We start from the raw sequence: 26,852 nt of genomic DNA, 5'->3' as shown, positions 1-26,852 counted from the left end.
ATAGGGCCACGATAAGGTGGGTGCATAATTGGCTGGATAACCGTAGTCAGAGAGTTGTTGTTAACGGTTCTAAATCCTGCTGGAAAGGGATAACAAGTGGAGTTCCTCAAGGGTCTGTTTTGGGACCCGTACTATTCAATATCTTCATCAATGATGTAGATATTGGGATAGAGAGTACTCTTATTAAGTTTGCAGATGATACCAAACTGGGTGGGGTTGCGACTTCTTTGGAGGATAGGGACATAATTCAAAATGACCTTAGCAAGTTAGAGAAATGGTCAGAGGTAAACAGGATGAGGTTTAATAAAGAGAAATGCAAAGTGCTCCACTTAGGAAGGAACAATCAGTTCCATACATACAAGATGGGAAGCGACTGTCTAGGAAGGAGCATGGCGGAAAGGGATCTAGGGGTCATAGTGGACCACAAGTTGAATATGAGTCAACAGTGTGATGCTGTTGCAAAAAAAGCAAATATGATTCTAGGTTGTATCAACAGGTGTGTTGTAAGCAAAACTCGTGAAGTCATTCTGCCGCTCTACTCTGCACTAGTTAGGCCTCAGCTGGAGTACTGTGTCCAGTTCTGGGCGCCACATTTCAAGAAAGATGTGGAGAAATTGGAAAGGGTACAGAGAAGAGCGACAAGAATGATTAAAGGTCTAGAGAACATGACCTATGAAGCCAGGCTTCATGAACTGGGCTTGTTTAGTTTGGAAAAAAGAAGATTAAGGGGGGACATGATAGCGGTTTTCAAATATCTAAAAGGGTGTCACAAGGAGGAAGGCGAAAATTTGTTCCTCTTGGTTTCTGAGGACAGGACAAGGAGTAATGGGCTTAAAGTGCAGCAGGGGAGGTTTAGATTGGACATTAGGAAAAAATTCCTAACTGTCAGGGTGGTCAAATATTGGAATAAATTGCCAAGGGAGGTGGTGGAATCTCCCTCTCTGGAGATATTTAAGAACAGGTTAGATAGACATCTGTCAGGGATGGTGTAGGTGGAGCTTGGTCCTGCCTTGAGGGCGGGGGGCTGGACTCGTTGACCTCTCGAGGTCCCTTCCAGTCCTATTATTCTATGATTCTATGATTCTATGAAATTCAAATCCCGGGCTTCATTAGCAAGTGCGGTATGCATACATTACCCCGCTAGTTCGAACTAGCGGGGTAGTGTAGACATACCCGGGGCGACTTGCCGGAGGCCCCATGACAAACATGAGCTGGGACAGTCTGGGCCTTTCTCGGGCCCATGGCACCCTCACGTCAGCGGCTCTGTGGGGAGGGGTTGGGAATTGCCTGCACCCTGCTTTTGGGGTGACTGGGGGTGCTCGGCAGGCGGCAGCTTTGTGGGGTGGAACAAACCTACCAATGGGAGTCAGGCAACACCCCGATGTTCTAAGAATCCTCCTGTTCAAAGAGAAACAGACGGCGGGCACGGGAGGGGATGGGCCAGAGGCTGTCCCTCGGGATCCTCAGCCAATTGGGGGGTAGCCCCCAAAGGAAACCCCGCCCAGCTGATCTTCAGCAGGAGCCCGCGGCTGCTGGGACCAGCGCAGCCCCCAGCCAGGTCCAACAGGTAAACAGTGCTTGTGAGCAAGAGCAATGGGGTGTAGCCCCCCGTGGTGCTCAGAACGGGTCTGCACAGGGTTTGAGGGGACGGGCTGGAGCCCAGGAAAGCAGGTTCTGACGGGGGAGCAGGGTGGGTCTGGGTTAGTGGGGGGGGGCTAGAGACACATGCTGGTGGGATCAGCGTGTGTGATGCTAGGGGAGCCCAGGGCAGGGATAAGCGGCTGGTGGGGGCTGAGCTCCAGCATCCGGGACCCAGAGTAGCTTTGTATCTCAAAGTGTCTCCTCCTCTCCCCGAACTACCCAGGAGCCACGTTCTCCCGACACCGTGAGCCCTGGCTCCCTTCCGTCATCCAGGGAGCAGGCAGCCCCCCGGAATCCATCCCCTGTGCCGGCCAAACGCTGGTGCGGCCCCCCACTCACCGCGGAGCACTGGGTCGGTGAGGACGGGATCCCCTTCCACGTCCACCAGGAAGACGGCATCCGGATCTGCGACGGCTTCCTGCTCGGGCACTGCCCCCTGAGGGAGCGCTGCCCGCTCCACCACACCCGCTACCCCTTCCACTGGCAGGTCCGGTGCAGCAGCCGGGCGGCATGGCAGAGTCTGGGCGACTCCTCTCAGTGCCACCTGGAGAAGCTCTACAGCAACGCGAGAACCAGCCTCGTGCGGTTCTTGGACAGGTACCTGGTGGCAAAGCTCCCTCCAGGATCTCGCACCGGGCTATGGGGAGCTACCGCCCAGCTGTTTCCAGCCCAGCCAAGGCACGATCGACGGCTGGGCAGGTTCCCTAGCATCTCCTGTCTCCCAGTAAGAGGCTCTAGGAAAAGCAGAAGTTTTTCTTCACACGGCCCTCAGTCCACCTGTGGAACTCCTCGCTGGAGGATGTTGTGAAGGCCAGGACTTAAATAGGGTTCAAAAAACAACTCGATAAATTCATGGAGGGTAGGTCCATCAATGGCTATGAGCCAGGACGGGCAGGGAGGGTGTCCCTGGCCTCTGTTTGTCAGAGGCTGGGAATGGGTGACAGGGGAGGGATCACTTGGTGATTCCCTGTTCTGTTTATTCCCTCTGGGGCACCGGCAGACAGGACACGGGGCTAGATGGACCCTTGGTCTGCCCAGTCTGGCCGTTCTTATGAGCCACCTACGATTTGCAGGGGCTGTTTGGGGAACAGCTACCCCGGTCCCGACCTCTCCCAGACAAGGGCCCCCAAGGGCCGGCAGGTGAAATGATTTCCCCCCCCCTTAGGAACCGCTCGCTGGGGATCCTGGACCTGGGCACCATGGAGCTGGGCTATGCGGACGTGGTTAGCAGAGCGAGGCGGCTGGGCAGCACCTCGGACTGGAAGCGGAACCCCCGGTTCCACACCCGCTGGGAGGTGTACTGGAGGGACGGCGACGCGTGGCAGCGTTACGAGGAGGTGAGGGGAGGCGGGGGAGGCAGAAGCCCTTTCACGTGGGGCTGGCGTGTCACAGCAAGGCGGGATGGTCGGCCCAGGGGTGGATGAAGATGGAGACGGGGTTCCCAGGACGGGATGGTCCCTCCAGGGCAGGACGGGGTCCTGTTGCAAGGCGCAATGCGTGGAAGGGCCTTCCTCTTTCAGCCTTGCTAAGGGCTCGACTCTCCTTCCTCCCTCTGCTCAGCCTGTCCCCCACGACCTCCTGGCAGCCTTTGAGAGAGACTCTCAGGAGCCCACCTTTCAGTTCCGGGGCCAGCTCTACACCATGGATCCGAGGCCCCCGCTGCAGAGTGCCGAAGGCCCAGGATCCAGGTGCCCTGTCCAGATCCAGCGCCGACCTGCCTACCGCTCGCTGAGCCGCATGGCGCGGTACCTGCGGTAAGCGACTCCCGGGGCAGTTCCAGGGCTGGAGAGGTTCCAGGCAGTGTTCCCTGTGAGCATGGGCAGCCACCCAGGAGAGATTCATGTACTGCTCAGGAGTTAGCAGAGCGTTTACAGCCTCCCACAGCCAGCAACTTGTTTCTACTGGTGGTGCACATACCTGGGTGCGCAGAACAAAACTTATTCTGCACATAAAGGGAAAATATTAGAGGGAACATTGGTTCCAAGCTGTGCTCTGACTGACCAGTGTCTCTCCTCTCCTTAGGACAATCCCTAGGGACTCCTGGGGAACCTTCCATCTTTCCATATCCACCATCCCTGGGGAGAGCCCCTCCGACGGGTATTGTGGGCCATACCCTGCCGCCTGGGTCCCTCAGCCGCCCCGTGGCCAGGCCTTCCTGCATGCCGAGGTGGCCTCCTCGGAAGCGGTGTACCGCGAGATCTGTGAGCTCTTCCATGCCTCTGTCCCCGAGGACACGGTGCTGGTGCTGAGGATTTACAGGATCCGGAATGATGCACTCTGGGAAAAATACAGCAGGTAGGAAGAGGTGGATGGGTCAGACCGGGCCGGTGGGTTTAACCCGCCATTAAGCCATTGAGGCCGGTGCTGTGGGCGTGACTAGGTGGGTTATCTTCTCGGGGATGGGCCCACGGGGGATGTATCTCAGGGATGGTTCGGGAGACTCATCCTTGGGATACAAACATCCAACCTCAGAATTTTCCCCAGTGGTTCCTGCTCTCCTGTCTCATGGTTGAGCTGGAGCGCGTCCTTTCAAACCACCTCCAGTTTTGACAGGGAGACTTCAGAGGGCGGCAGGAAAGGGGTGAGCGGCGAGGAGGGGCATGAAGGCCGAGGGGCTAGGAGCCAGGACAGCTCAGCATCAGGGACGGCCAGGGAAGAGAGACTCCAGCAGAGGGAGAGATGTACCTGGAAGGATGAGGGGGGTCCCTTGTCTGAACCGGAGCCGCCTGGGACCAGTCTCAGGGGCAGGTTGGGGGGGTTGGGGATGGAGGGCGAGGAAGAGGTGCTGGAGCAGATGAAGGAGTTTGGAGGGGAAGGGGAACAGGCCGGAGAGCAGGTTGAGGTGAAGGAATGTTCTGTGGTGGGCTAGGGGGGGTTGAAGGCCAAGGGAAAGGAGGTTGAGGGAAAAGGGCCTGAAGATGATGAGTGGAGGGGAGTGAGGGAAGCATGGGAGAGGTGGCGGGGTTGGAGCCTGAGAGCAGAGACGGCTCCCAGCCAGAGCATGGGGTGGAGGAGAGATGCTGGCTGGGACGGACCAGGGGAGGAGAGATAGCGCCTGCCGGTGGCCCTGGCACGGGGAAGGCCCTGAGCAGAGAGAGGAGGGTCCGGGGGAGGGGAAGCTGAGGGGAGACCGAGGCAGAGGTCGGGAGGTGCACGACCTGACATGGAGGAGATGTGGAGCTGTTCAGTGAGGAGAAGAGAAAGAACGCATTGTGGAGGGAATTGGGTGCATGGCTGGATCCCTCCCCACCCTGAGGGTCTCAGTGGCCCGGGGAGCTGGTATCGGGGTGAACCAGGACCGGGGAGCAGTGACTCTAACCCCCCTTGTGTCTCCTCGGCGTCCCCCTCAGCCGGAAGGAGCGAATGTCCCGAGGCCTCTCCGCCGGGGAGAAGCGGCGCCTGGAGAGACACCTCTTCCACGGGACCTCGGCCTACAACGTGGAGCCCATCTGCCGGGCCAATTTCAACCCCCGCCTCTCCGGGAAGCATGGCGCCCACTACGGCCACGGCAGCTACTTCTCCTTCTCTGCCAACTGCGCCCACAACTTCGCGCTGGCCAACCACGCCGGGCGGCGCTACGTGTTCCTGGCCAAGGTCCTGGTGGGCGCCTCGGTGCCGGGGAGGCCGGGGTACACCCAGCCCCCGGCCGAGGAGCCCGGCGGGCGGGCCTACGACTCCTGCAGTGACGACGCCCGGGAGCCCGCCCTCTGCGTGATCTTCGACAGCGCCCAGTGCTACCCCTACTTCGTCATCTGCTACAAGGCGCTGGCCGAGCCCGTGACGCTGGACAGCGTCGGAGGGGCTGGTCCGGGTGTGTGGGACAACGCCCCGGCGGAGACGCTCCCGCGGCCCGGCTCGTCCCCACGGTAACCACGCTCTCTTAGGGCTGGCGCTGCACGGGAACGAGGGACCACGTCATCTACCCAGTCCCCCCATTGTCCTCCTGCCATGGGATCCCATGCTCCCCACCCCCCGCTCTCGCTCCCCTTCTCCTGGCTGAACTCGACGTACTGTCCCTGGGTTCAGCCGTGGGGGAACGTTGCTGTCTGTTCACAACAAACTGTGTCCATGAGGCCGGGGGCTGCCTTTGCGTGTGGGCGTCGTGGGCTGAAGAGCTGAGAAAACACACACACACACACACACACACACACACACACACACCCTGCTGCTGGGGCCAGGGCGCCCTGTTATAAAAAGAAGCATTTGACATGATAGAACCACGTGCCTGCCACGGTGTCAGGGGAGCAGGTCTCGGTGCAAATGAGCAGGGGCATGCGTGTGTGCAAGGCGTGTGCATGCAGGGGGTGCTGACAGGCACTGACTCCGGGCTGATTCAGGGAGCTTGCACCCATGGGCACAAACACGGAATGGTCAGCACCCACCTGCCACAGCTGTTTGGCAGGTGGCAGGAGGCACTTGGGGGAGGGAGGGAGCAGCAAGCAGCAGGTGGGCCAGGGACCTCAGGAGGGGGCGGGGCAGTGTTGGGAAGAGGCGGGGCCAGGGCGGGGCTTCGGGGAGGGCAGCATGAGGAGGCAGAGCCTACGGGCAAAGTGGGGGCGGAGCATCCTTGGAGAATGGCTGCAGAGAATGGGCGTGCGACAGTGCGCGAGTGAGCTAGGAGTGTGCGTGTGAACCTCTCCTGGGACTCGTGGGCTGGGGGAGGAGAGCGGAGCCGGGCTCCCACCGACTGGAGGATTCAGGAGGCAGGTCAAGGTCGTGTCCGTCTGCTGCCGGTCCAAACCCTGGCAGCCTGGCTCGTCCTTGCCCCAGACCTGCCAGGGTTTCCGCAAGAAGGGCATAAGGAGAGCAGAGCCGGGGGATGCCGTCCTGGGGGAAATGCTTTCGCTCTTCTGCCCACCAGCCCCTCTGGCCCACCAGTGCCAGCCACCTCCCCCCCCCCCACACACACCATTTCCTTCCTGCCAGGCAGTGGAAAGGGAGAAGGAGAGGCAGGCACCCACAGGAAGGAACCTGATCTCCCAGCTACCCTCCCTGGCCTGGCCCAGGGGAGCCGAGGGTGCCTGGGGCCAGGAGGTGGGTGGGTGGATGTGGGGGGAGCAGAGAATGGCGGGACTTGAGTGATACATACTGGGAAGGTGTTAACTGAGGCTGCTGCAGCTGCCTGGCGGCCCGTTGTGCCCTCAGCGCTTCCCAGGGGCGCCCGCTGCTCTCGCCTGGCATCTAACCAGGGTGGCCGAGGGCTCTGGCTGCCTGCAGCCCAAGAGCAGGAGCAAACGCAGCCTGTCCCTGCAGCCCCGCAGGGTACCCGAGATGCCCAGCCAGGTGGCAGATAGGAGGAAGGGGCTGGGCATGGCTGACACCAGCCTCCTGACAGCATGGCTACCTGAAAGCCAGCGACCCCGGGGAACCATCGACCCGCCCCCGGCCTTGTCCCCCGAAGGATGCGCAAGGAGCCTGCAGAAGAGACGCTGGAGCCGGAGAGCGCCTAGAATGAGCACAGGCAGTGCCCCCTGCAGACCCAACTTTCGCTTCCCTGGCTCAGCGCACAAAGCCCCGCCCGGCCGCTCTCTCCCGCCATTTTGCACTGGCCCAGGGCTGCTTCCGTGGAACCAGGCCTCCAAGCCAAAATAGCCCCTCCCTCCATTTGGGATTCGCTTGCAGACCCACTCAGGGACTCAAAGGACCGCAGTCCTTCCCAGAGAGCGCGTCGGCCGGCCGGCCCACCCCCAGGGGCCCGTGACGGGTGGTCACAGGGCTGTATGGTCTAGCCTTCCTGCCAGTTCAACTTTACGGCCCCTGTAGCTGTGGAAGGTTCTTTTGCAACTTAAAATGATACCACCTACATAAGAACATAAGAACGGCCGTACTGGGTCAGACCAAAGGTCCATCTAGCCCAGTATCCTGTCTGCCGACAGTGGCCAGCACCAGGTGTCCCACAGAGGGTGGACCGAAGACAATGATCAAGCGATTTGTCTCCTGCCATCCCTCTCCAGCCTCTGACAAACAAAGGCCAAGGACACCATTTTATCCCCTGGCTAATAGCCTTTTATGGACCTAACCTCCAGGAAATTATCGAGCTTCTCTTTAAACTCTGTTATAGTCCTAGCCTTCACAGCCTCCTCTGGCAAGGAGTTCCACAGGTTGACTACACCTGCAGGACGGTCTCCCGGCTCTTCCCCCCGTAGAGCCAGGTTCTCCATTCCACCACGTTCCTCCCTGTGCTAGGCCTGGGTACCTCCCGAAATCATCCCTCTCCTCATCAGGAGGGGCACGCAGGGAAGGAGCCAGAGAGAAACGCGCGGCGGGAGGCGAACGTGACAAAGCCTGCCCATCGGATACGCAGCTTTGGGCCTCACGTGGCATACAATCTCCAGGGGTAGGGAGGGATGGAGTGGAAGGGGGTGGAGTGTGTGGGCATGGGGGGGATTTTAGTACCGCACCCACCTCCCCCAGCCCCAGGAAGCTGTGGGCCATGCAGAGTGGCAGCAGGAATTTAGGCTGTACTGGGGCCCCAGGTTATTTTTTCATGGAGGGGGTGGTTAATGCATCCCCATTCATCACACTCATTAATTCTGCCCCCCCCCACACACACACACACAGCAGGAGCAAGGGCGGCCCAGTGTGAGGGTCTGATGTGAGTTGCTCCTGCTTGGGGTGACCAGAGCCGGCCCAAGATACGGGCCAACCGGGCTACCGCCTGGGGTGCCCCATTGTCGGGGGCGCCACGCATGCTCCGCACACGCGGGGTGTCACCACGCATGTGCTGTGCACCCGGGGGTGGGGTCATGCATGCGCCATATGCCTGGGGCGGGGCCCCGCATGCACCATGCACCGGGGGCAGGGTCACACATGCGCCTGGGGACGGGGCCACGCATGCGCCATGCACCTGGGGACGGGGCCACGCATGCACCGCACACACGGGGCGGGGCCGCGCATGTGCTGGGCGTCCGGGGGTGGGGGGCGCCACGCTCCCAGGACCTGGGGTGCACTAATAGCTCAGACCAGCCCTGGGGATGACCAATGAGCCAGGGTGCACAGTCGGGATACTTTTGAGGGGACCGAGGGGGTGTAGTTGGTCTGTACAAGACAAAGCCCCTGACACCGGGACGTCCGGTCACCTGATCCCACTGCTCGGAGGCACTGGGGGTGGGGAGCGAGTGACGGTCTCACCGTTGAGCAATGTCACCCGTGCCGCTGTGCAAAACGCGGCAGCTGCCGTTTGTGTTCAAGGGGGTTTCCCCAAAGTGCACTTGGCAGATGGGCTGTGTGCTTACAGCCCAGGCCCCAAAGAGGAGGCCTCTCAGAGATGGGGAGTGGGCAAGGGGGTGCTGCCAGAGACTAGGGGGACAGCCCAAGCCCCAAAGAGGTGGCGCCTTTGGTGGAGAAGAGGAAATTGCGCTGCGTGACGGGGACCCTCCGCAACCCCCTGGCATGTGGCGGGGAGGACGTTGTGTGCCCTGGAAATCCCACAAATCATTCCTCAGGCCTTTGGGGCAAGTGAGCCCAGCTCGCTGTTCCTCAGTTTCCCCACCTGTAGCTCCCCGTGGCTCTGCCTTTGTAAAGTGCTTTGAGCCCATCGATGAAACAGCGTCATCAGGCCGGTTGTACAGCTAGAAAACCACAGAGGCAGAGTTCTGTCTGGGCGCCTCTGTGGGGCTGTGAATTGCCTCTCCTTAGACTCATCTCCAGCTGGGAGTCGTGGCCAGCCCGGGGGGTTAGTCCCACTGGGAGCGCAGGAGGGAGAGCTAGGGGGCCAGGTTTGGACGTGGTGCAAACCAGTGTGGCATGAGTGGGGCTGCTCAGAGACGTCGCCGGCCAATCGGGCCCAAACTGTTCGCTGGGGGAGGGGACGGGACCATGGCAGGAGCTTGCTGAGGGAATGAGACGGAGCCGGCGTCTCGCTACCGCTGGGCACCGAGAGGCGCCTCCTCAGCGTGGACTTTGCCATGGCCAGGGAGAGAACGGAGCAGAACCCTCCGGGAGACCCACTGGAGACCTTCCCCACGGATGTAGTTCCACCCGGAAGTCCTTAGATCCCGGGCTTGCCGACTTTCTAACTGCACACGCTGTGCCCTGCGCCTTCCCTGATTCCCCAGGGAAGCCGGCAGGAGATTAGCCCAGGTCTGTGAAATACCAAAGCACCAGCGTGGAAAGTGGCAGGTGCAAACTGGATGGGCCATGGACATCCCCGGGCATGGCGGGAACATCTGCAGACTGTGCTGTGCCTGCAGGCCTTTGCTCCCCCCCGCCCCGACCCCCGGGCAGTGTGACACGGTGTGGCCGCTGCCCTGTCCTCGGGGCGCCCCTGGAAATGATGGAGGTGCCCTTGAGAAGAGGAATTCTTTGCTGGGCATCCGCAGCAAAGGGCCAGGGCTGGTCCTAACCAACTGGCAGCCCTGGGTGACTGCCTGGCTTGCCCGGAGGGTTGCCAGATGGTTTCAAAAAAAAAAAAAATACTGGACGAAGATTTGTCAAGCAAAAAAAAAAAAAAGGGTCGGGGAGTAACCAGGGAAACCTGGGGGGAGGATTCAGGAGGTCGTGGCCTGCCCTTAAGACTGGCTCCGGTCAGGGTGCTCGGCCCAGCATCGCGGGCTCTGCGGTGAAGGGGAGGCGCCATGGCCTGCTCAGTAACCCGAGCTGCTCTCCTGTGGCGTCTCCGGTGACACCGATCAATAATTGAGTGGGTGGCGAGGCTGAGGGAGGGTGGCTGGTCTGCCGCTGCCAGCGGTGCCCGGGCAGGCTCCGAAAAGCACCACAGACCCACCCTTGGCTGGTGAGGAACAGACAGGTAGGAGCTCAGATCCCCTCATGCCAGCTACAGGCAACATGGGAGACAGGGGCTGCCCCAGCAGGAACACACATTGGCAGCAGATACCGGGGGATGGGGCAAAGGCCTCGGAACAGTTCTGTGGCGAGGGGCCCAAGGCTGGCTATGGAGAGATCCAAGAGGCAGCATTTCTCCACTGGCGCGACGGGAGGGGGCGGTGTCGGGGAAGGGGGGAGCGAACGTGTCGGGGGGAGGCAGACGGACGGAGATGTTGACTCTGAACAGAGCGGGGCAGGCTGGGGGCACAGGCAGCTGGGCGCGCTACACTACCTCTGCCAGCCCAGGGATTCAGGGACCCAGCCGCTCTCCGCCCTACGCCCATGCCATCCAAGGACTGGCCTCATTCCCCTTGGCTGCCTTCCTGCTGAGACCTGCCAGAGCTCCAAGGGGTTCCCTGCACCCTTGGGCTGCAGAGGGGCTAGCGCTGGGCTGCTCAGCACTCCCCGGGGGCCCCTGGTGCTGGAGTGACTCCCAAGGAGCCTGCTAACAGAAAGCCAGACTGGGCCTGTGTGTAGGAGAAGGCTTGATCCCCCCTCCCCCTGAGTCTTCTTGTGCGAAGGAGGCTCTCGGGGTTCATTTAAACTGCTCCAGGCGAGTGCCTGCTCTCGGTGACGCCCACAATCGCACCATGGCCTGGGGAGACCCGGGCCCCGCGCTGCCGTAGCCAAGAGCAGAACCCAGGCACGCTGTCAGCTCGCCCTTCGCTGCAAAGAGTTGCTGTAGACCGGTCCCGTGGGCTGAAACCGTCTCCCTGGCCCCGCAGGCCTGGGAAATCCATAGGCGCCGAGCTTTGGGGATGACTCTGCAGCAAGGGGACAGCTGGAGGGGCCGGTGTCTCCTGGGTGTTGGGCTGCAGGGAGCTTCCTGCACCAGCAAGGCAGCCCCTCTGCTGAGCAGCCAGCCTGAGGGCCGCTCGCTGGGGCAGTGGGGCTAGAGGGCGAGCAAGGGCCTGTGTCCAGCGCTGAGGCTGATAACGGACCCATGGGTGTCCGTGGCTTCCGACCCTGCTGTAATAGAAGAGGCAACGTGAGCCACTGACTTGGGGTGCTCAGTCGGGAGCCCAGGGCAAGGCATTGAACTCCCGAGGGGCAGAGCAGCCCCGGCACCCCTTGGCTTCAGCGGGTGCTGAGGGGTAACCAGCTTGTAAGAAGCCTCAGGGGTTTTGTGCCTCACATTAGACACTCACGTTGGGAGTCTGTGGCTGGAATGGACTTGTGCCTCAGTTTCCCCAATTACAACTTTTGGGAGGGGGGGATTGCACCTACCTGAGAAGAGTTACGGCCGTTAAGTTAATGTGTAAAGCGCCAGATGAGTCCCAGCCAGGCAGCACCCCAAGATCTCCCTGGGCTGGGCACCTACTGTCCCCCGGGGTTCCCTGTTTATTGTGGCCAGTTGTCTCTTGTGAAAGGTCTCTACTGGTGGCCAGCTGCTGGCACGAAGCAGCCGGGCTCTGCTTCTGCTGCAGGAGACAGCAGGGTGGCGGGGAAGAGCTGGGACCTCAAGATCCCCACAGGCCCCCATTAGCTGGGTTATTCCTTGGCTCCCTTATGGCAGCTCTCACGGTGTTTTCCAAAGCTGTGGGAAGACAGTCTCGTCCCAGTGAGCTCACAAGCAGCAAGCGAAGGGGGTGGGATCACTGGTGGCAGTAGTAGGCTGTTATCCTGTGACTTGAGCCAGCTGTGCGAGGGGGATATGTAATCCCTCTGGACCACCGGGTTACGCTCCCCACCAGTTGGCTCTGCACGCTGGGCCTCTCACCTGCTCTTTGTTCTTTAGTCTGTGGGTCTCCCACCCACCATCAGCTGCTGGGATGGTCTCCCCAGCCATTGCTCTCGCCTTCATCCCCTTCCTGGTCACCTTGATCATCCGCTATCGGCACTACTTCCTGCTGTTCTACCGGGCGGTGCTGGTGCGCCGACTGCAGGACTGCCTGACGGGCCTCTCCCGGGAGGAGCGGGCCTTCCGCTACGTCCTCACGCACGCCATCCCCGGCGACCCCCAGCACATTCTCGAGACCTTCGACCAGTGGTGCTACCACTGCGAGTACCTCAGCAACGTGGGGCCCCACAAAGGTAAGGGGGATGTCACTGAAATGCAGCTGCCTCTGGGGTGGAACACAGCAGCTGTTCTACAGCACACAGCAACATCGCCTGACAGGGACAGGAAGAGCGGGGGAAAGAGCTAATCCACTGGCAGTGTAGGGAGGTGACTAGGAGCACCAATGCCGAATCCTGCGTCTTGACCACGAGGCCATTCCGCCCCCGTAGAACCAGCTGGGAGGAATGGGAGGAAGTGGGACTTTTAGGCAAGGACAGTGTCCCAAGAGCAGGATCTCTGAGACTGGGGAAGAGTAGCCCAGACGGTGAGGCTGGGAGCCAGGGTGGCTCACAAGAGATGGTTATTTTAAAAAAAGATTTTATGTAAATAAAATACGGTTTTATTTTCACTTACATAAACCGATTTACAATTAATTTTGAAATTGACAACCTGCGGGAAGGCCTACACTTGGGAATGTATTAAATTAATCTAAATTCAATACACAAAATATTAAGCAGTGCGCCAAGCTTCAAAGAAAGTGAAATCACTGAACTGGTAGAAATCACAGGGTAAGCACCTGGGAGCCAGAGTTTGCTGAAATGCTAAGCCAGCTTGTGACAGCGGCGCTCTCTTCCGCAGGCGCAAAGAAAATATTTGCTTTACTTCTGTGTATTCAGCCAGTTCAGTTCAATGATTCATTCATTCAATGTCCCCAAACCAAGGGAGACTGAAAAAGCAGGAAAGCTTGTAATCATTGTCCAACCCCCGCCTAAAAACTAGGTATGAGAGGATGAGCTCAAATAGTTCTAAAGTCTTGTAGGCACATGGTGACCAGAAACAATCAGTTCTGTTCAGTGACTGCACATCATAGAATCATAGAACACTAGAACTGGAAGGGACCCTGAGAGATCGTCGAGTCCAGTCCCCTGCCTTCATGGCAGGGCCAAGCACCATCTAGATCATCCCTGACAGGTGTCCATGTAACCTGCTCTTAAATATCTCCAGTGATGGAGATTCCACAACCTCCCTGGGCAATTTATTCCAGTGTTTAACCATCCTGACAGTCAGGAAGTTTTTCCTAATGTCCGACCTAAACCTCCCTTGCTGCAATTTAAGCCCATTGCTTCTTGTCCTGTTGTCAGAGGCAAGGAGAACAAATTTCCCCACTCCTCCCTGTGACATCCTTTTAGATACCCCAAAACCACTGTCATGTCCCCCCTTAAGTCTTCTCCTTTCCAAACAAGCCCAATTCCTTCAGCCTTGCCTCATAGCTTGTTCTCTCGACCTTTAATCATTTGTGTTGCTCTTCTCTGGACCTTCTCCAATTTCTCCACATCTTTCTTGAAATGTGATGCCCAGAACTGGACACAAGACTCCAAATGAGGTCCAATCAGCACAGAGTAAAGCGGAAGAATGACTTCTCGTGTCTTGCTCACAACACTCCTGTTAATGCAGCCCAGAATCATGTTTGCTTATTTTGCAACAGCATCACACTGTTGACACATATTCAGCTTGTGGTCCACTATGAGCCCTAGATCCCTTTCTGCCATACTCCTTCCTAGACAGTCGCTTCTTATTCTGTATGTGTGAAACGGAATGTTTCTTCCTAAGTGGAGTACTTTGCATTTGTCCTTATTAAACTTCATCCTAATAAGGACAAATGCAAAGCACTCCACTTAAGAAGGAACAATCATAATTCCTTTGTTTAGTAGATCTGTGAGTTTTAAATAAAAAATATATTCTGAAATTTTTCCTCGTGTATAGTTAAGGCAGTTATAGTTTTAAAAGATTTAAATTTTGGTTTTCTGCATTAATTGAATGTGAATTTCTGTTCAAGTAGTAAAGCTTCATATAAATCGGCTACATCTAGATTGCATCCCTTTTCTGTAAAAGGGATGCAAATTAGATGTATCGCAATTGCAAATGAAGCGGGGATTTAAATCTCCCCCGCTTCATTAGCATAAAAATGGCAGCCGCTTTTTTTCGGTACGGAGCTTTGCTGGAAAAAAGTGCCAGTGTAGATGCGGATCTTTCGGAAAATAAAGCCTTTTTCGAAAGATCCCTTATCCCTCTTAAAATAAGGGATCTTTCGGAAAAGGCTTTATTTTCCAAAAGATCCGCGTCTACACTGGCGCTTTTTTCCGGCAAAGCTCCGTGCCGAAAAAAAGCGGCTGCCATTTTTATGCTAATGAAGCGGGGGAGATTTAAATCCCCGCTTCATTTGCAATTGCGATACGTCTAATTTGCATCCCTTTTATGGAAAAGGGATGCAGTCTAGACGTAGCCATCAAGTAAAGAAGTTAATCATATAGTAAAAGGAAACAACACATCAGTCACCATTTTCTAACAACAAAAAATGTAAGTTAAGAATCTGAACACATGCCAATAAAGCTAAGTAATTGCTTAAATTAATGGGTATAGAAGTAGTTTAGCCTCTCGGGGTATGTCTACACAGCAGTGTTATTTAGGAATAATGTCAGTTATTCTGAAGTAACAGTCCGCATCTACACTACAAGCAGTTATTTTGACAATGTCAAAATAATGTCAAGCTGGAGGACTTCTTACTCCAACTGCTGGAACCCTCATTTCACGAGGAGTAAGGGAAGTCAGAGGTAGAGTGCTCTTTCTCGGACTTCCTGCTGTGTACAGTGCCCAAAGCCGAATTAAGCTATTTCGAATTAAGCTATGTGATTGACGTAGCTCAAGTTGCATAGCTTATTTCGGCTTTAGCCCTGCTGTGTAGATGTGCCCTTGGTTAGCAGAAAGCAGCTAAGGTAGAGGCTAGATTTATTTGCAAATCAACATGTTTGGATGGTAACAAACCAGTGAGACACAATCATGAGGAAAGTAACTAACAACTTCAAGTGCAAAGACATGATTGAAATAGATTTAAATCAAGATTTCCTGCTTGCCAATGAAAACTGGTGATTTAAACGCTCTTTGCTTTACATCCATCCCCACATTAGGAGCATGGAGAGCACAGAGCTCTGGGGAATAGATCACAAGGGGAAAGCTTTCTCTGGTCATGGATTGGGAGCCCTGGTGGCCCCATCAGGCTTTTTCACCTCTCGGGTGGATTACCAGGGATAAGGGGCATGGGGAGAGTGAGGTGACCTGACGAGGCTCCTTCTTTCCTCTAGGAAAGATCCTGGACCGTCTGATCTATGAGAACACGCCACTCACCGTGCTGGAGCTGGGCACCTATTGTGGTTATGCCACCATCCTCATGGCCCAGTCTCTGCCCCTGGGTGCCCGGCTCTACACTGTGGAGATGGATCCACGCAACGCTGCCGTGGCGGAGAAGGTCATCCGCCTGGCGGGCTTCGACGAGGACACTGTGAGTAGCTCCCTCCCCCAGTGCCCTTCCCAGAGAATAGAGGCATGGCCAATCTCCCAGCTTATTCTGAACTAGCCTTGGTGAAAAGAGGCTGCCAGGACAGAGCAGCTCTCGGGGCAGACCCCGGCAGCCTTTCTGCGCTAGCGCCGGAGGGGAGGGAGGGAAGGGGGAGTGAAGGTTACAGCACCCAGCTTAGGGGAATTTCAGGCGGGAGAACAGAATTCCTAGGCTCGGAATTTGGCCGACACAGAATTTAGCCCAGACTGTGTGCTCTAAGTGCCAATTGCCTCCAGTCCTCCTGGGGTTTCATCTGGCTGAGCTATTCCTCTCCAGTTCCTGTCTCAAACAGCCGTGTGGCATTCCTGTTGGCTGTCGAAAAGCTGCCACATTCTGCCCCAGAGCCAGATGCATTTTAAAGGGCTGATCCCAGGCAGGTTGGCCCCTTGGTTTGCACCGTGCTATGGGATCCTGCAGTGGGGGGGACATGCTGTTAGTTGGGGTGCCATACAGAGTGCAAACCCCCCCCCCACTTCTCCCCAGCACAGGTGGAGCTGATCGTGGGCGCCTCAGAGGAAGTGATCCCGCAGCTGAAGGAGAAGTACGGCCTGCTCAAAGCCGACTTTGTCTTCATGGACCACTGGAAGCGCTGCTACCTGCGGGACCTCCAGCTTCTGGAGGCCCACGGCCTGCTGCTCGAGGGAGCCACCATCCTGGCTGACAACGTCATCTTCCCCGGGGCACCCCACTTCCTGCAGTACGTCAAGACCTGTGGCAAGTACCAGTGCAAGATGCATAGGACCAGCCTGGAGTACTTCCGGGCCATCCCCGACGGCATGGCTGAGCTCACCTACACCGGCCTGGCTTGAGCTCCTGCAGATGAGGCGAGGCTGCCTCTGCGTGGCCAGGCAGAGATGCAAAACCCTGCGGCTAAGTCCATGTGTTCAGCTTCGCCATGCTGAGCCAGCTGTGCACGTGGGCCCGTCTCTGCTCTGTCTGTATGTGGACAGCCAGGAGTCAGACTGTGCTCTCATCTCCACTGGAGTAAATCCAGAGTGACTCCAGTGGAGTACTCTGCATTTACACCAGCAGGTCCATGCAAGCTACCCACACGCAGCACTGTTTGTGAATGAAGGCGATTCTCCCTCCCTGGCCACATGCCCTGTATGAATGAGCACCCACTAATGCACGCCAGTGCACATCCCACTCCGAGGTTTTGTCTGCTCCCAGTTGCTCCCCATCTTACTGCTCCAGCACTGCTCCTGTCTTCAGGCCTTTTTCTACACCCGGGCCCCCTGGCCTAGCTCCATCCCATCCTTTTAAATCCCTCCCCAAACTTTCCCATGCTTGAGGTTTAAAGGGTGAGTAGAGAGCAGCCCAGCCCTTCCTCTGGGCTTCCTGGTGTCTCCTAGGGCAGGGCCTGTCTCTTTCCTGGGTTTCTATGCAGCGCTGGGCCCACCCTCTGCACACGGCAACACAGCCTGCAGCAGGCATCTGCACTAGGAAACAACCCCCTTTCCCCATCTGCGCCAAGCTCTCTGCTCAGCCTCCTGCAGGCTGGCTACGATGAGCACCATTCACGTAGGGGCAATGTGGGTTACCCAGGGCCATTGGAACCCTTTGACTCAGCTGGGATTTGGAGAGAGGCCTGAGCAGCATGGACTAGTGACTCTACCCAGGCGAACCAGCCAGTCAGCTGGCTTCCCTGAGCAGGCTGGAGAACATACCAGCCAAGGGTGGCAGGACATCGGGGCTCTGTTCCTGGCTCACTGGGCTAGTCATTTCATTGCTCTGTGCTACAAGTTTCCTCAACCCCGTTGACAAACACTCCAGGGATACATCTCTCTCAGCCTTTGAAAGTCAGGACACCCTCCAGACAGGATATTTCAATACATCACAAAAGATTACATGACAGTCTGTAACCTTAACTCTGACCACATGCAATGGCAATACAAGGCAGTGTTTAGCATGAAATATGATGCCAGCCGAGGTACCCCCGCCCCCTCCCCCTGGCCAACTCCCCCCCACCACCCTGTTCCCTCCCTCCTGGCCAGACCCCTATCAGCACTCTGACCCCAAGACCCTGCTGCTGCTCCCTGGTCAGACCCCCACCAGCATCCTGCTCCTGGCCAGACATGCACCAGCGCCCTAGTCCTGCCACCTCCCTCCTGGCCAGACACCTATCCCCAGCTTGCTCCTGTACTCTACTTTCCACCCAGTTTCTGCACTCCCATCCCTATTCCACTCACTAGCAGCCCAGTCCCACACTGGATCCCTCATTTTTGCCCCCCCCCCCCCGCTCAGAGTGTAGAGGGACCCACAAAATCCACTAACTCTGTAATCCCAGAAGAGTTAATCTGGCCTGAGGCCTTGAACCTCAGCCCTACCTACCCTCTCCACTCCCTCCATGGGGCTGGAGTGCCGGGGGAGTGAGGTGCCTCAGTTGAGGGCCACATCAGTGAGGCTTGGGGGGGTTTGGAGGGTTTTTTTTGCATCTCACTTGTGTGGTCCCCAACTGATTTTTCTGTGGGTCAGAGGCCCTGATGCAAAACAGGTTCCCCGCCCCTGCCATAAAGACAATGCTGAAACGTTTTGTGTTGGACATAATATTTTATTTAAAAATGAAGTCTGACCAACAAGCCCCCAATTGGGGCCAAGCCCCTGTCTGGCCAGAGCATCATAACCCTCCTGCACCCCCAATAGACCCCAAGCCTGAGCCCGTCATACACCTGAACCCCCTGCCCTGAGCCACTCATATCCCCAAACCCCCAGTCTTCTTCCACAACACTCATCCACATACCGCAAATCTGCATCCTGAGCCCATCACACTCCCAACCCCCCTACTCGGAGCCCCTCATACATGGCCACTCAAACTCCTGCACCCCCACTTCCACAAGCCCGTGGCTTGCTCAGCACCTCAACCCTCCACCTGATCCCAACCCTCTCCGGCCAGGAGCCCCCTCCCTAAGCCAGCATCCCCTTCTCCACCTCCTCCTGCACCCAAATTCCCTCCCAGAGCTTGCACCTCTCGCCCCTTCCCACACCCAAATCCCTCATTCCCACGCCGGAGTCTGCATCTCCTGTCTCAACCCAGTGAGAGCGAGTAAGGGCTGGGGACAGCAAGTGAGAGGAGATTGGAGAAGGCGGGGCCTCAAGGAAGGGGTGGGGTGGATCCCAGCTTCCCCTGACATTTAAAAAGTGACCTTGGGTGTAAGAAGATTGGAGACCCCTGTGTTAGGGCATCCTGACTGCAATGTGCTGAGCAGACGCGGCCATGTGAACCAACCCACGAGAAACATGGAGGTTTTGTCTGCTCCTTGGACTGTAACAAAGCCATGGCCCAGCTGAGCTAAGCTGCCTGGCCTGGGGATTTCCTGGGCCCAGCACGACAGGTCTGAGCAGTCTGACATTACATTCAGGTTTGTCGAGTGCTCTCTGATGGGTCACCATGGGAATGAAATGACGGGGGAGCATCCCGGCTGCTTTCCATTAGGTGATCTGAGACCTGTTCCCGGGTCACTGGCTCTACGCTAGGGAGATGCCCGTTTATGTGACGCACAGACTGCCTCTTGCCAGGTAAACGTACCGCACACCCAGCACGCTGGGGCCTTGATCTCGAGTGGGCTGCAAGGCGCTACTGGAATACTACTAATAAAAAGCCTCAAAGAATTGTTTCTATGTGTTATTTATTGGGAATCCCCCACATTTCTGAGAGAGCCGGAGACGCACAAAGCCAGCCCCAGCCACTCCATCCCACACCGGCCGCCCGTGATCCCATGCAGAGCGGGTGGGCAACAGGAGCTGCCCTGGCACAGGCAGCAACATGCGTAGGCACCGTGACAAAAGCGTCTCTCCAGCCGGCTCCATTGCGGGGCCCGAAGCTCAATCAGATTCTGTTCCATGCACCGTTCATAAAATCACCATGAGACGGACGGCAGAGGGGGCCCTTCCCTATGTGCTGCTGTCCATCAGACCCTGCACTGACCGAGCCGGCCCATGACGCCCACTGGCCACGCCGAGCCAGACGGAGGGCTCTACCACCCTCCTTCAGCTCCAGCGGATGCCAGCAGCCTTTAACCTGGTCAAGCTGCTGCTGGGTCAGATCATCCACTGGTCTTGGTCTTGCTCAGCTCCTTCCATGTCCACCTTGGGCAAATGAAACAAGACGGCTAGTCCCTCAGCTTTAGCAAGTCCATTCCCAGCAGCTATCCCCCAGAGAGGACGGCAGGTGGTATGGGGCAATGTTCCCTCTAATGTTCTGGAATATATTTTATGGGCACTGAGGCATGTGCAGATGTGCACCACCAGCTGTGGGAGCTCTGCCAATCAGTTGGGCAGCTGCTCAAGCGCTCAGCTTATACAGAACACTGGTGGGGGGGAGACTGGAAATGGGAGGCAGGACTCTTGGGTTCTCTTGTCAGCTCCGGCGCTAAGTGACTTGGTACAGGTTAACCTCTTTGTGCCTCTGTCTGTCAGACTGGGCACGCAACATGCCCCAGCTCACGGGGGCGTGACTAGAAAGCTCACCGGAGACAGCTCGGCATTACTGCCAGCCTCCGGAAACACCACCAATCCCTGGAGCTCCCCTGACTCCCACCAGGGTGCCTGCAGCGGGGGGAGATTTGCCAGAAGGGCAGTGAAAGAAGCCTGCCGGCAGACCCCTGGAATGATGTGGGGGGTGTTCTATTAGGTGCTGGCAAGGGATCTGTGCAGGCTGTGCCACCGGATAAGAGCTAGTGCGTGGAACTGGGATTGGATGACGAGGCAGGCTCATTCCCATGTGAAATTTGGGGGGAAAGGGAAATGCCCAGATGGACCTGGCCTGCTCCCCAGGAGCCTGCTTGGGTACTGCTGCCATTCAGCAGTCAGTGGATGGAGGTAGTGGGTGGTGTGTCTCTCCCCAGCCACCGCTCTGTGCACCTCCCCATGCACTGGGGTCTTCCCACACACCAGCTTCCTCCCCCCCATACCTCATTGATCTCCCCGTCATCCGGGGACTCGTTGTAATCGTTCATCTCGTCCATGTCCTGCATGTCCTCGTCATCCTCAGAATCCTCTTCGCTGTCTTCGTCATCTTCGTCATCCTCCTCCTCCTCCTCATCGTAATGCTGCAGACACCAGGGTAACCCACAGCTGTCAGCCCAGCGCAGCACCGCTCTGCAGCTAGCCCTCGCTCCGCTTCGAGACCCGACGGTCCCAGGCTCTGCTGCTCTTGTCTTCCTTAGACTGTGAATCAACCGAGCCTCTGGCCCAGAGCCCCCTGCACTAGCACCCAGTCGTCAGCTCGCTCAGGGCGCACTCACCCGCCCATCAGGGCCCACAGATCTCTCCCAGCCTGTCGTTTCACCCCCACCTTAGCAGCTCAGCGCCCCTGCTGGGGAACTGGAGACATTCCCTCCACACTCGGCACTAGAGCCACGCAGGAACAGCATCACTACCGACCACAGGAGAGATGCAGAGCACCATCAGATCACTCCCCATGCACCCCACTTCCTGTCAAGGAACCTCCCTGCTTCCAGAAGAGGGAGCTAGCAAGAACAGTGAGCCTGAGGGGCTGAGTATGGGGTCTCCTTGGTGCTCCCACTCAGAGGGAGGGGAGGCAGGTGCAGATCACTGGGAGTGTCTATCTGGAGCGGACTCCCGCATTCATCCATGGACAGAGTGTTCCTACGCCCTCTAGTGGCAGCTCTAGAGAGAGTAAGACACATTCGCAGAGACAGCTGGGCCCGCTCCTTTGCTCTGAACACTGCACCTGGTATACAAGGTTGAGGCAACTACCCGTTGGGCACCACAACAGAGGAACAGACGGGCCAAGCCTCATTGGCACTGCGATCCCGTGAGTCATGTTGCAATGCTCTGAACAGGGAGTGGAGCCCAGTCATGAAGGACAGGAGGTGCTGCTGTGGGGTGGGCTTGCCCTACAACTCCCTTGGCCCTCCCCCAGGATACAGCACCCAGTGCCCTTTTTGATCCCTCCAAGGCTTCCCATCTCCCGCCAGGAGCAGGACCGATTCCCCCTGCTTCCCAACTGGCTAGTATGAAACAAACACTAAATTCCCCTCCCAAATAAAACCTCAGCGTGACTTGTTTATTGAGTGAAAAACCCAGCACACTGGCTCATTAACCGCACAACCTCCAGGTCTCTGTCTTCCCTTCTTAACAACCAAAACCCCACAGCGCAGAACAGGGCATCCGATTCTTACCTCCGAGGCAGGTTTTCCTATAGGGACCAAATTATTGTCTTTTTCTGCTATACTCTGCAGCTGTGAGGGGGAGAGGAAATACAAAGGAACGTCAGTCTGAAAACACCAATGTTGTGTAACATGTAAGCACAGTATCCTGCAAATCAACTGTCTGAAGGGGATAAAAATCAGCCGTGGTTTTCTCCAGGAAGATATTGCACAATATACCCTTTAACACCTCTGGGAGCAGCTGTTGGCAGAGGCAGGATACCAGAGAAGATAAAGCGACTGAATGATCCATTATGCCAGTTGTTAAGTAACCTGCAGTTCTCGGGTCATGGAAGATTCAAGGATAAAGATCATTTTACCTGCTGCTGAAATGCAGCCACTTCTGGGTGGGACTGCTTAAAATGTTGTCTTGTGTTACATGCCTCACACCAAAATCTGGCTGTGCTAGTTACCAGGAACACAAGAACGGCCATATTCGGTCAGACCAAAGGACCATCTAGGCCCGTAGCCTATCTGCCAATAGTGGCCAAGGCCAGGTGCCCCAGAGGGAATGAACAGAGCAGGGAATCAAGTGATCCCTCCCCTCTCATCCATTTCCAGCTTCTGACAAACAGAGACTAGGGACACCATTCCTACCCATCCATTTATGGACCTAACCTCCATGACTTTATCTAATTCTTTTTTGAATCCTGTTATAATCTTGGACTTTACAACATGCTCTGGCAAGGAGTTTCACAGGTTGATTCTGCACTGTGTGAAGAAGTACTTCCTTTTGTTTTAAACCTTTCACCTTTTAGTTTCATTTGGTGACTCCTAGTTCTTGTGGTATTTACTCCTTCCCACAACTCTTCTTTATTCACTTTGTCCAGATCAGTCATGATTTTATAAACCCCTATCATATCCACCCTTCATCTGTCTTTCCAAGCTGAAAAGTCCCAAACTTATTAACCTCTCCTCATGTGGCAGGCATTCCACAACCCTAATCATTTTTGTTGCGCTTTTCTGAACTTCTTTCAATGCCAAGATATCTTTTTTGAAATGAGGCAAAGTTTCTTTTGATTAGAGATTGATCTTCTGGCATTTGATTTAGTAAGGCCCCACTAAATCAAATGCAGAGGATGCCCCCAGTTGGCACTGGAACTTTTTGATTTGTGAAGGGTAAGGGAAGTTGACAGGAGCATCTTCTCCCATCGAACTCTGCTGTGGAGACAGTGCCAAGCTAAGGTCGACTCCAGCTATGCTATTTACGTAGCTGGAGTTGCGTACCTAAAGCTGACCGGCCAGGTCTAGCATAGACCTGTTCTTAATGTGCTTGCAGACAATGGCTTAATGCTGACCTGAACTCCTTCCAAAGGGGAGAGTGGCTTCTGTTTGCAACAGATTGCAATCGTCTGTATCACAGATTGTCAGCATAGGTAGGACTAAGGCGGTTGCCCCAAGGAACTCTGGGATATATCCAGAGAACTTCTGGCACACAGGGGCTTGGACCCTATGTCCCAGCTTAAAATGGGCTTGGACTGTCCAGGGGTCTGGGACCCTACAGCTCCCTACGCACGCCACATCCCGTGGAGCGACCCCGTCCCCCTGTAACCGCTGAATTTCACAATTACTTAATTCAATGCATTTTGGCGGCCCTAGTCCGGAGCAGCAGGGGAGCTGCTCCAGCCCTGGAGGGCTCACCAGTCCCACCCCTGCCTGGGACCCCACTGTGCACCCAGGCTGCTGGAGCCCAGGGGGATCCCTGTGCCAGGGGGGGCTTACCCAGGCTGCCGGAGCACGGGGGGGGGGGGGGTCCCTGTGCCAGGGGGGGCTCACCCAGGCTGCCAGAGCACGGGGGGGTCCTTGTGCCGGGGGGGGGGCCTCACCCAGGCTGCCGGAGCACGGGGGGGTCCCTGTGCCGGGGGCCTCACCCAGGCTGCCGGAGCACGGGGGGGTCCCTGCGCCGGGGGGGGCCTCACCCAGGCTGCCGGAGCACGGGGGGGTCCCTGCGCCGGGGGGGGCCTCACCCAGGCTGCCGGAGCACGGGGGGTCCCTGCGCCGGGGGGGGCCTCACCCAGGCTGCCGGAGCACGGGGGGTCCCTGCGCCGGGGGGCCTCACCCAGGCTGCCGGAGCACGGGGGGGTCCCTGTGCCGGGGGGGGGCCTCACCCAGGCTGCCGGAGCACGGGGGGGTCCCTGTGCCGGGGGGGGGGCCTCACCCAGGCTGCCGGAGCACGGGGGGGTCCCTGTGCCGGGGGGGGGGGCCTCACCCAGGCTGCCGGAGCACGGGGGGGTCCCTGTGCCGGGGGGGGGCCTCACCCAGGCTGCCGGAGCACGGGGGGGGTCCCTGTGCCGGGGGGGGGCCTCACCCAGGCTGCCGGAGCACGCGGGGTCCCTGTGCCGGGGGAGGGCCTCACCCAAGCTGCCGGAGCCCGGGGTCCCCGTGCCGGGGGGGGCTCACGCAGGCTGCTGGAGCCGGGGGGGGGGCCCCCGTGCCGGGGGGGCTCACCCAGGCTGCCGGAGCCCGGGGGGGGGCCCCCGTGCCGGGGGGGCTCACCCAGGCTGCCGGAGCCCGGGGGGGGGCCCCCGTGCCGAAGGGGGGCTCACCCATGCTGCCGGAGCACGGGGGGGGTCCCTGTGGCGGGGGGGGGCTCACCCAGGCTGCCGGAGCCGGGGGGGTCCCTGTGCCGGGGGGGGCTCACCCAGGCTGCCGGAGCCGGGGGGTCCCTGTGCCGGGGGGGGTCCCTGTGCCGAGGAGGGGGGCTCACCCAGGCTGCCGGAGCACGGGGGGGTCCCTGTGCCGGGGGGGGGCTCACCCAGGCTGCCGGAGCCGGGGGGGGTCCCTGTGCCGAGGAGGGGGGCTCACCCAGGCTGCCGGAGCCCGGGGGGGTCCCTGTGCCGAGGAGGGGGGCTCACCCAGGCTGCCGGAGCCCGGGGGGGTCCCTGTGCGGGAGGGGGGGCTCACCCAGGCTGCCGGAGCCGGGGGGTCCCTGTGCCGGGGGGGGCTCACCCAGGCTGCCGGAGCCGGGGGGTCCCTGTGCCGGGGGGGGCTCACCCAGGCTGCCGGAGCACGGGGGGGTCCCTGTGCCGGGGGGGCTCACCCAGGCTGCCGGAGCCGGGGGGTCCCTGTGCCGGGGGGGGGGCTCACCCAGGCTGCCGGTGCCGGGGGGGTCCCTGTGCCGGGGGGGCTCACCCAGGCTGCCGGTGCCGGGGGGGTCCCTGTGCCGGGGGGGGCTCACCCAGGCTGCCGGTGCCGGGGGTCCCTATGCTGGGGGGTTCACCCAGGCTGCCGGAGCCGGGGGGGGGTCCCTGTGCGGGGGGGGGGCTCACCCAGGCTGCCGGAGCCCGGGGGGTCCCTATGCTGGGGGGGGGTTCACCCAGGCTGCCGGAGCCGGGGGGGGTCCCTGTGCGGGGGGGGCTCACCCAGGCTGCCGGAGTCCGGGGGGGGTCCCTGTGCCGGGGGGGGGGGCTCACCCAGGCTGCCGGAGCACGGGGGGGGTCCCTGTGCCGGGGGGGGGGGCTCACCCAGGCTGCCGGAGCACGGGGGGGGTCCCTGTGCCGGGGGGGGGGCTCACCCAGGCTGCCGGAGCACGGGGGGGGTCCCTGTGCCGGGGGGGGGGGCTCACCCAGGCTGCCGGAGCACGGGGGGGGTCCCTGTGCCGGGGGGGGGGGCTCACCCAGGCTGCCGGAGCCGGGGGGGGTCCCTGTGCCGGGGGGGGGCTCACCCAGGCCTGGTGCTGCTGCTCCTGCTGCTGCAGCTCGTTCTCGTCCACGCAGGGCCGGTCCAGGTTGAACCAGAGCGATTCGGTGACGCGCGGCAGCAGCGAGGGGAAGAGCGTGGACATGGTCACGCGTGGGGGAGGGGCGTTCCACGCGGGGGGGGGCGGGAGACCCGCAGGGGAGGGGCGGGGCTCTCGCGTGGGTCACGTGGGGGTGGCCCGAGAAGGCTCCACACGCCGGAAAGCCGAGTCTAGCCGGGCACACAGTGGTTGGGGGGGGGGGAGGCTAACCCGGAAGCACTCCTTCCCGCGCCGGAAGTGACCGTGCGGCAGCAGCGGCGACTCCACGCATGCGCCAGGCGGGGGCGGCTCGGGCCGGGCTCTGTGGGCCGCCGGGTTTGCGTGGGGACCGGGCGGGGCTGGTTCATCCCCCCCCCGCTGCGCGAGCCCAGGGGGTGGGGTTTGTCAAGAGGCAGCCCCCCCCCCGGGGCCTGGCGGGGGGGGGGCAGGAATCCCTCCCCCATCAGACCCCCCCCCCCCCCATACATGTTTTGGGAGATGAGGCCACCCGGGAGTCAGGATGCGGCGAGAAGCGGGGCTGCCAGGGGGGCTTCAGCCACCACGCGGCGCACACGTGGTCATTGTGACGTCACAATCGGCATTCCATCCTCCGGAGAGAATTCCCCACGTCTCCCTTTGTGTCCTGCGCCGGAAGCTCCAAGGCCGGATGCTGGCGAGCCCGGCCCTAGGCTATTCCCTGGCTGGTTGGGCTGCGCTCAGCGTGGATGTCTGTCCGCCCGGCGGGTTAGAGCCGTCGACTAACCGACAAACCCAGGCTCATTGGTAGTGGAGTCACTACTCCACTCCTCGCTTCCCTCCGCCTTGCTGCCTCTGTATCGGAGGGTGGGGGGTGTAGGAGCTGATGCTGGGGGGAGCCAGCTTAAAAGCCGGCAGGTGAGGCAGAGGCGCAGCGATCCAGGACCCAGCACAAGCTCGCGTTGGGTCCTGGACCTACCCCCGCTGTGTAACCGTACCGGACTCAAACCGGTGTAACAGAATGACACGGATGCCCGAAGGAGGATTTACCAGACCTTTATTAATCAGCGCTGATGGTCGTCCCCTCGAGCTTTACAGCAAAAATGGCGAGGAGCGACCCCATGCTGC

The 26,852-nt window shown here is 59.0% G+C and overlaps 3 protein-coding genes across 3 annotated transcripts; 2 read left to right on the top strand and 1 right to left on the bottom strand.

Moving 5' to 3' along the window:
- The first annotated feature begins 1,402 nt into the window (after positions 1–1,402).
- LOC112546376 (protein mono-ADP-ribosyltransferase TIPARP-like) lies at positions 1,403–5,511 on the top strand. Its single transcript, XM_075921159.2, has 6 exons — positions 1,403–1,567; positions 1,865–2,238; positions 2,807–2,978; positions 3,202–3,395; positions 3,664–3,936; positions 4,992–5,511. Exons 1-6 carry the CDS (start codon positions 1,436–1,438, stop codon positions 5,509–5,511), a joined length of 1,665 nt encoding a protein of 554 aa, XP_075777274.2. The 5' UTR covers positions 1,403–1,435.
- Positions 5,512–12,224: 6,713 nt separating this feature from the next.
- TOMT (transmembrane O-methyltransferase) lies at positions 12,225–16,669 on the top strand. The gene is made up of 3 exons (XM_014575350.4): positions 12,225–12,501; positions 15,607–15,803; positions 16,349–16,669. Exons 1-3 carry the CDS (start codon positions 12,240–12,242, stop codon positions 16,667–16,669), a joined length of 780 nt encoding a protein of 259 aa, XP_014430836.1. The 5' UTR covers positions 12,225–12,239.
- Positions 16,670–19,469: 2,800 nt separating this feature from the next.
- ANAPC15 (anaphase promoting complex subunit 15) lies at positions 19,470–26,127 on the bottom strand. The gene is made up of 4 exons (XM_075919645.2): positions 25,695–26,127; positions 22,004–22,063; positions 20,771–20,908; positions 19,470–19,946 (listed from the first exon to the last, which is right to left on the bottom strand). The coding sequence occupies exons 1-4, from the start codon at positions 25,812–25,814 to the stop codon at positions 19,899–19,901; spliced, it is 366 nt and encodes a 121-aa protein (XP_075775760.1). The 5' UTR covers positions 25,815–26,127; the 3' UTR covers positions 19,470–19,898.
- Between the last annotated feature and the right edge of the window lie 725 nt (positions 26,128–26,852).

Source organism: Pelodiscus sinensis, chromosome 1 (assembly GCF_052426305.1).
Source record: "Pelodiscus sinensis isolate ZL-2025 chromosome 1, ASM5242630v1, whole genome shotgun sequence".
NCBI lineage: Eukaryota > Metazoa > Chordata > Testudines > Trionychidae > Pelodiscus > Pelodiscus sinensis.
This window is presented reverse-complemented; position numbering and strand designations above follow the sequence as displayed.

What these genes read in the sequence shown, in the direction of transcription:
- ANAPC15 (XM_075919645.2), bottom strand. Translation starts at nt 25,814, where the DNA reads ATGTCCACGCTCTTCCCCTCGCTGCTGCCGCGCGTCACCGAATCGCTC. An exon ending in AGCAGCAGCACCAGGCCTGG is followed by an intron (nt 22,064 to 25,694) that starts GTGAGCCCCCCC and finishes TCCCCCTCACAG; the next exon opens with CTGCAGAGTATAGCAGAAAA. An exon ending in ATGACGGGGAGATCAATGAG is followed by an intron (nt 19,947 to 20,770) that starts GTATGGGGGGGA and finishes CATTTGCCCAAG; the next exon opens with GTGGACATGGAAGGAGCTGA.
- LOC112546376 (XM_075921159.2), top strand. Translation starts at nt 1,436, where the DNA reads ATGGGCCAGAGGCTGTCCCTCGGGATCCTCAGCCAATTGGGGGGTAGC. An exon ending in CGCATGGCGCGGTACCTGCG is followed by an intron (nt 3,396 to 3,663) that starts GTAAGCGACTCC and finishes TCCTCTCCTTAG; the next exon opens with GACAATCCCTAGGGACTCCT. An exon ending in CTCTGGGAAAAATACAGCAG is followed by an intron (nt 3,937 to 4,991) that starts GTAGGAAGAGGT and finishes CGTCCCCCTCAG; the next exon opens with CCGGAAGGAGCGAATGTCCC.
- TOMT (XM_014575350.4), top strand. Translation starts at nt 12,240, where the DNA reads ATGGTCTCCCCAGCCATTGCTCTCGCCTTCATCCCCTTCCTGGTCACC. An exon ending in CAACGTGGGGCCCCACAAAG is followed by an intron (nt 12,502 to 15,606) that starts GTAAGGGGGATG and finishes TCTTTCCTCTAG; the next exon opens with GAAAGATCCTGGACCGTCTG. An exon ending in CGGGCTTCGACGAGGACACT is followed by an intron (nt 15,804 to 16,348) that starts GTGAGTAGCTCC and finishes TCCCCAGCACAG; the next exon opens with GTGGAGCTGATCGTGGGCGC.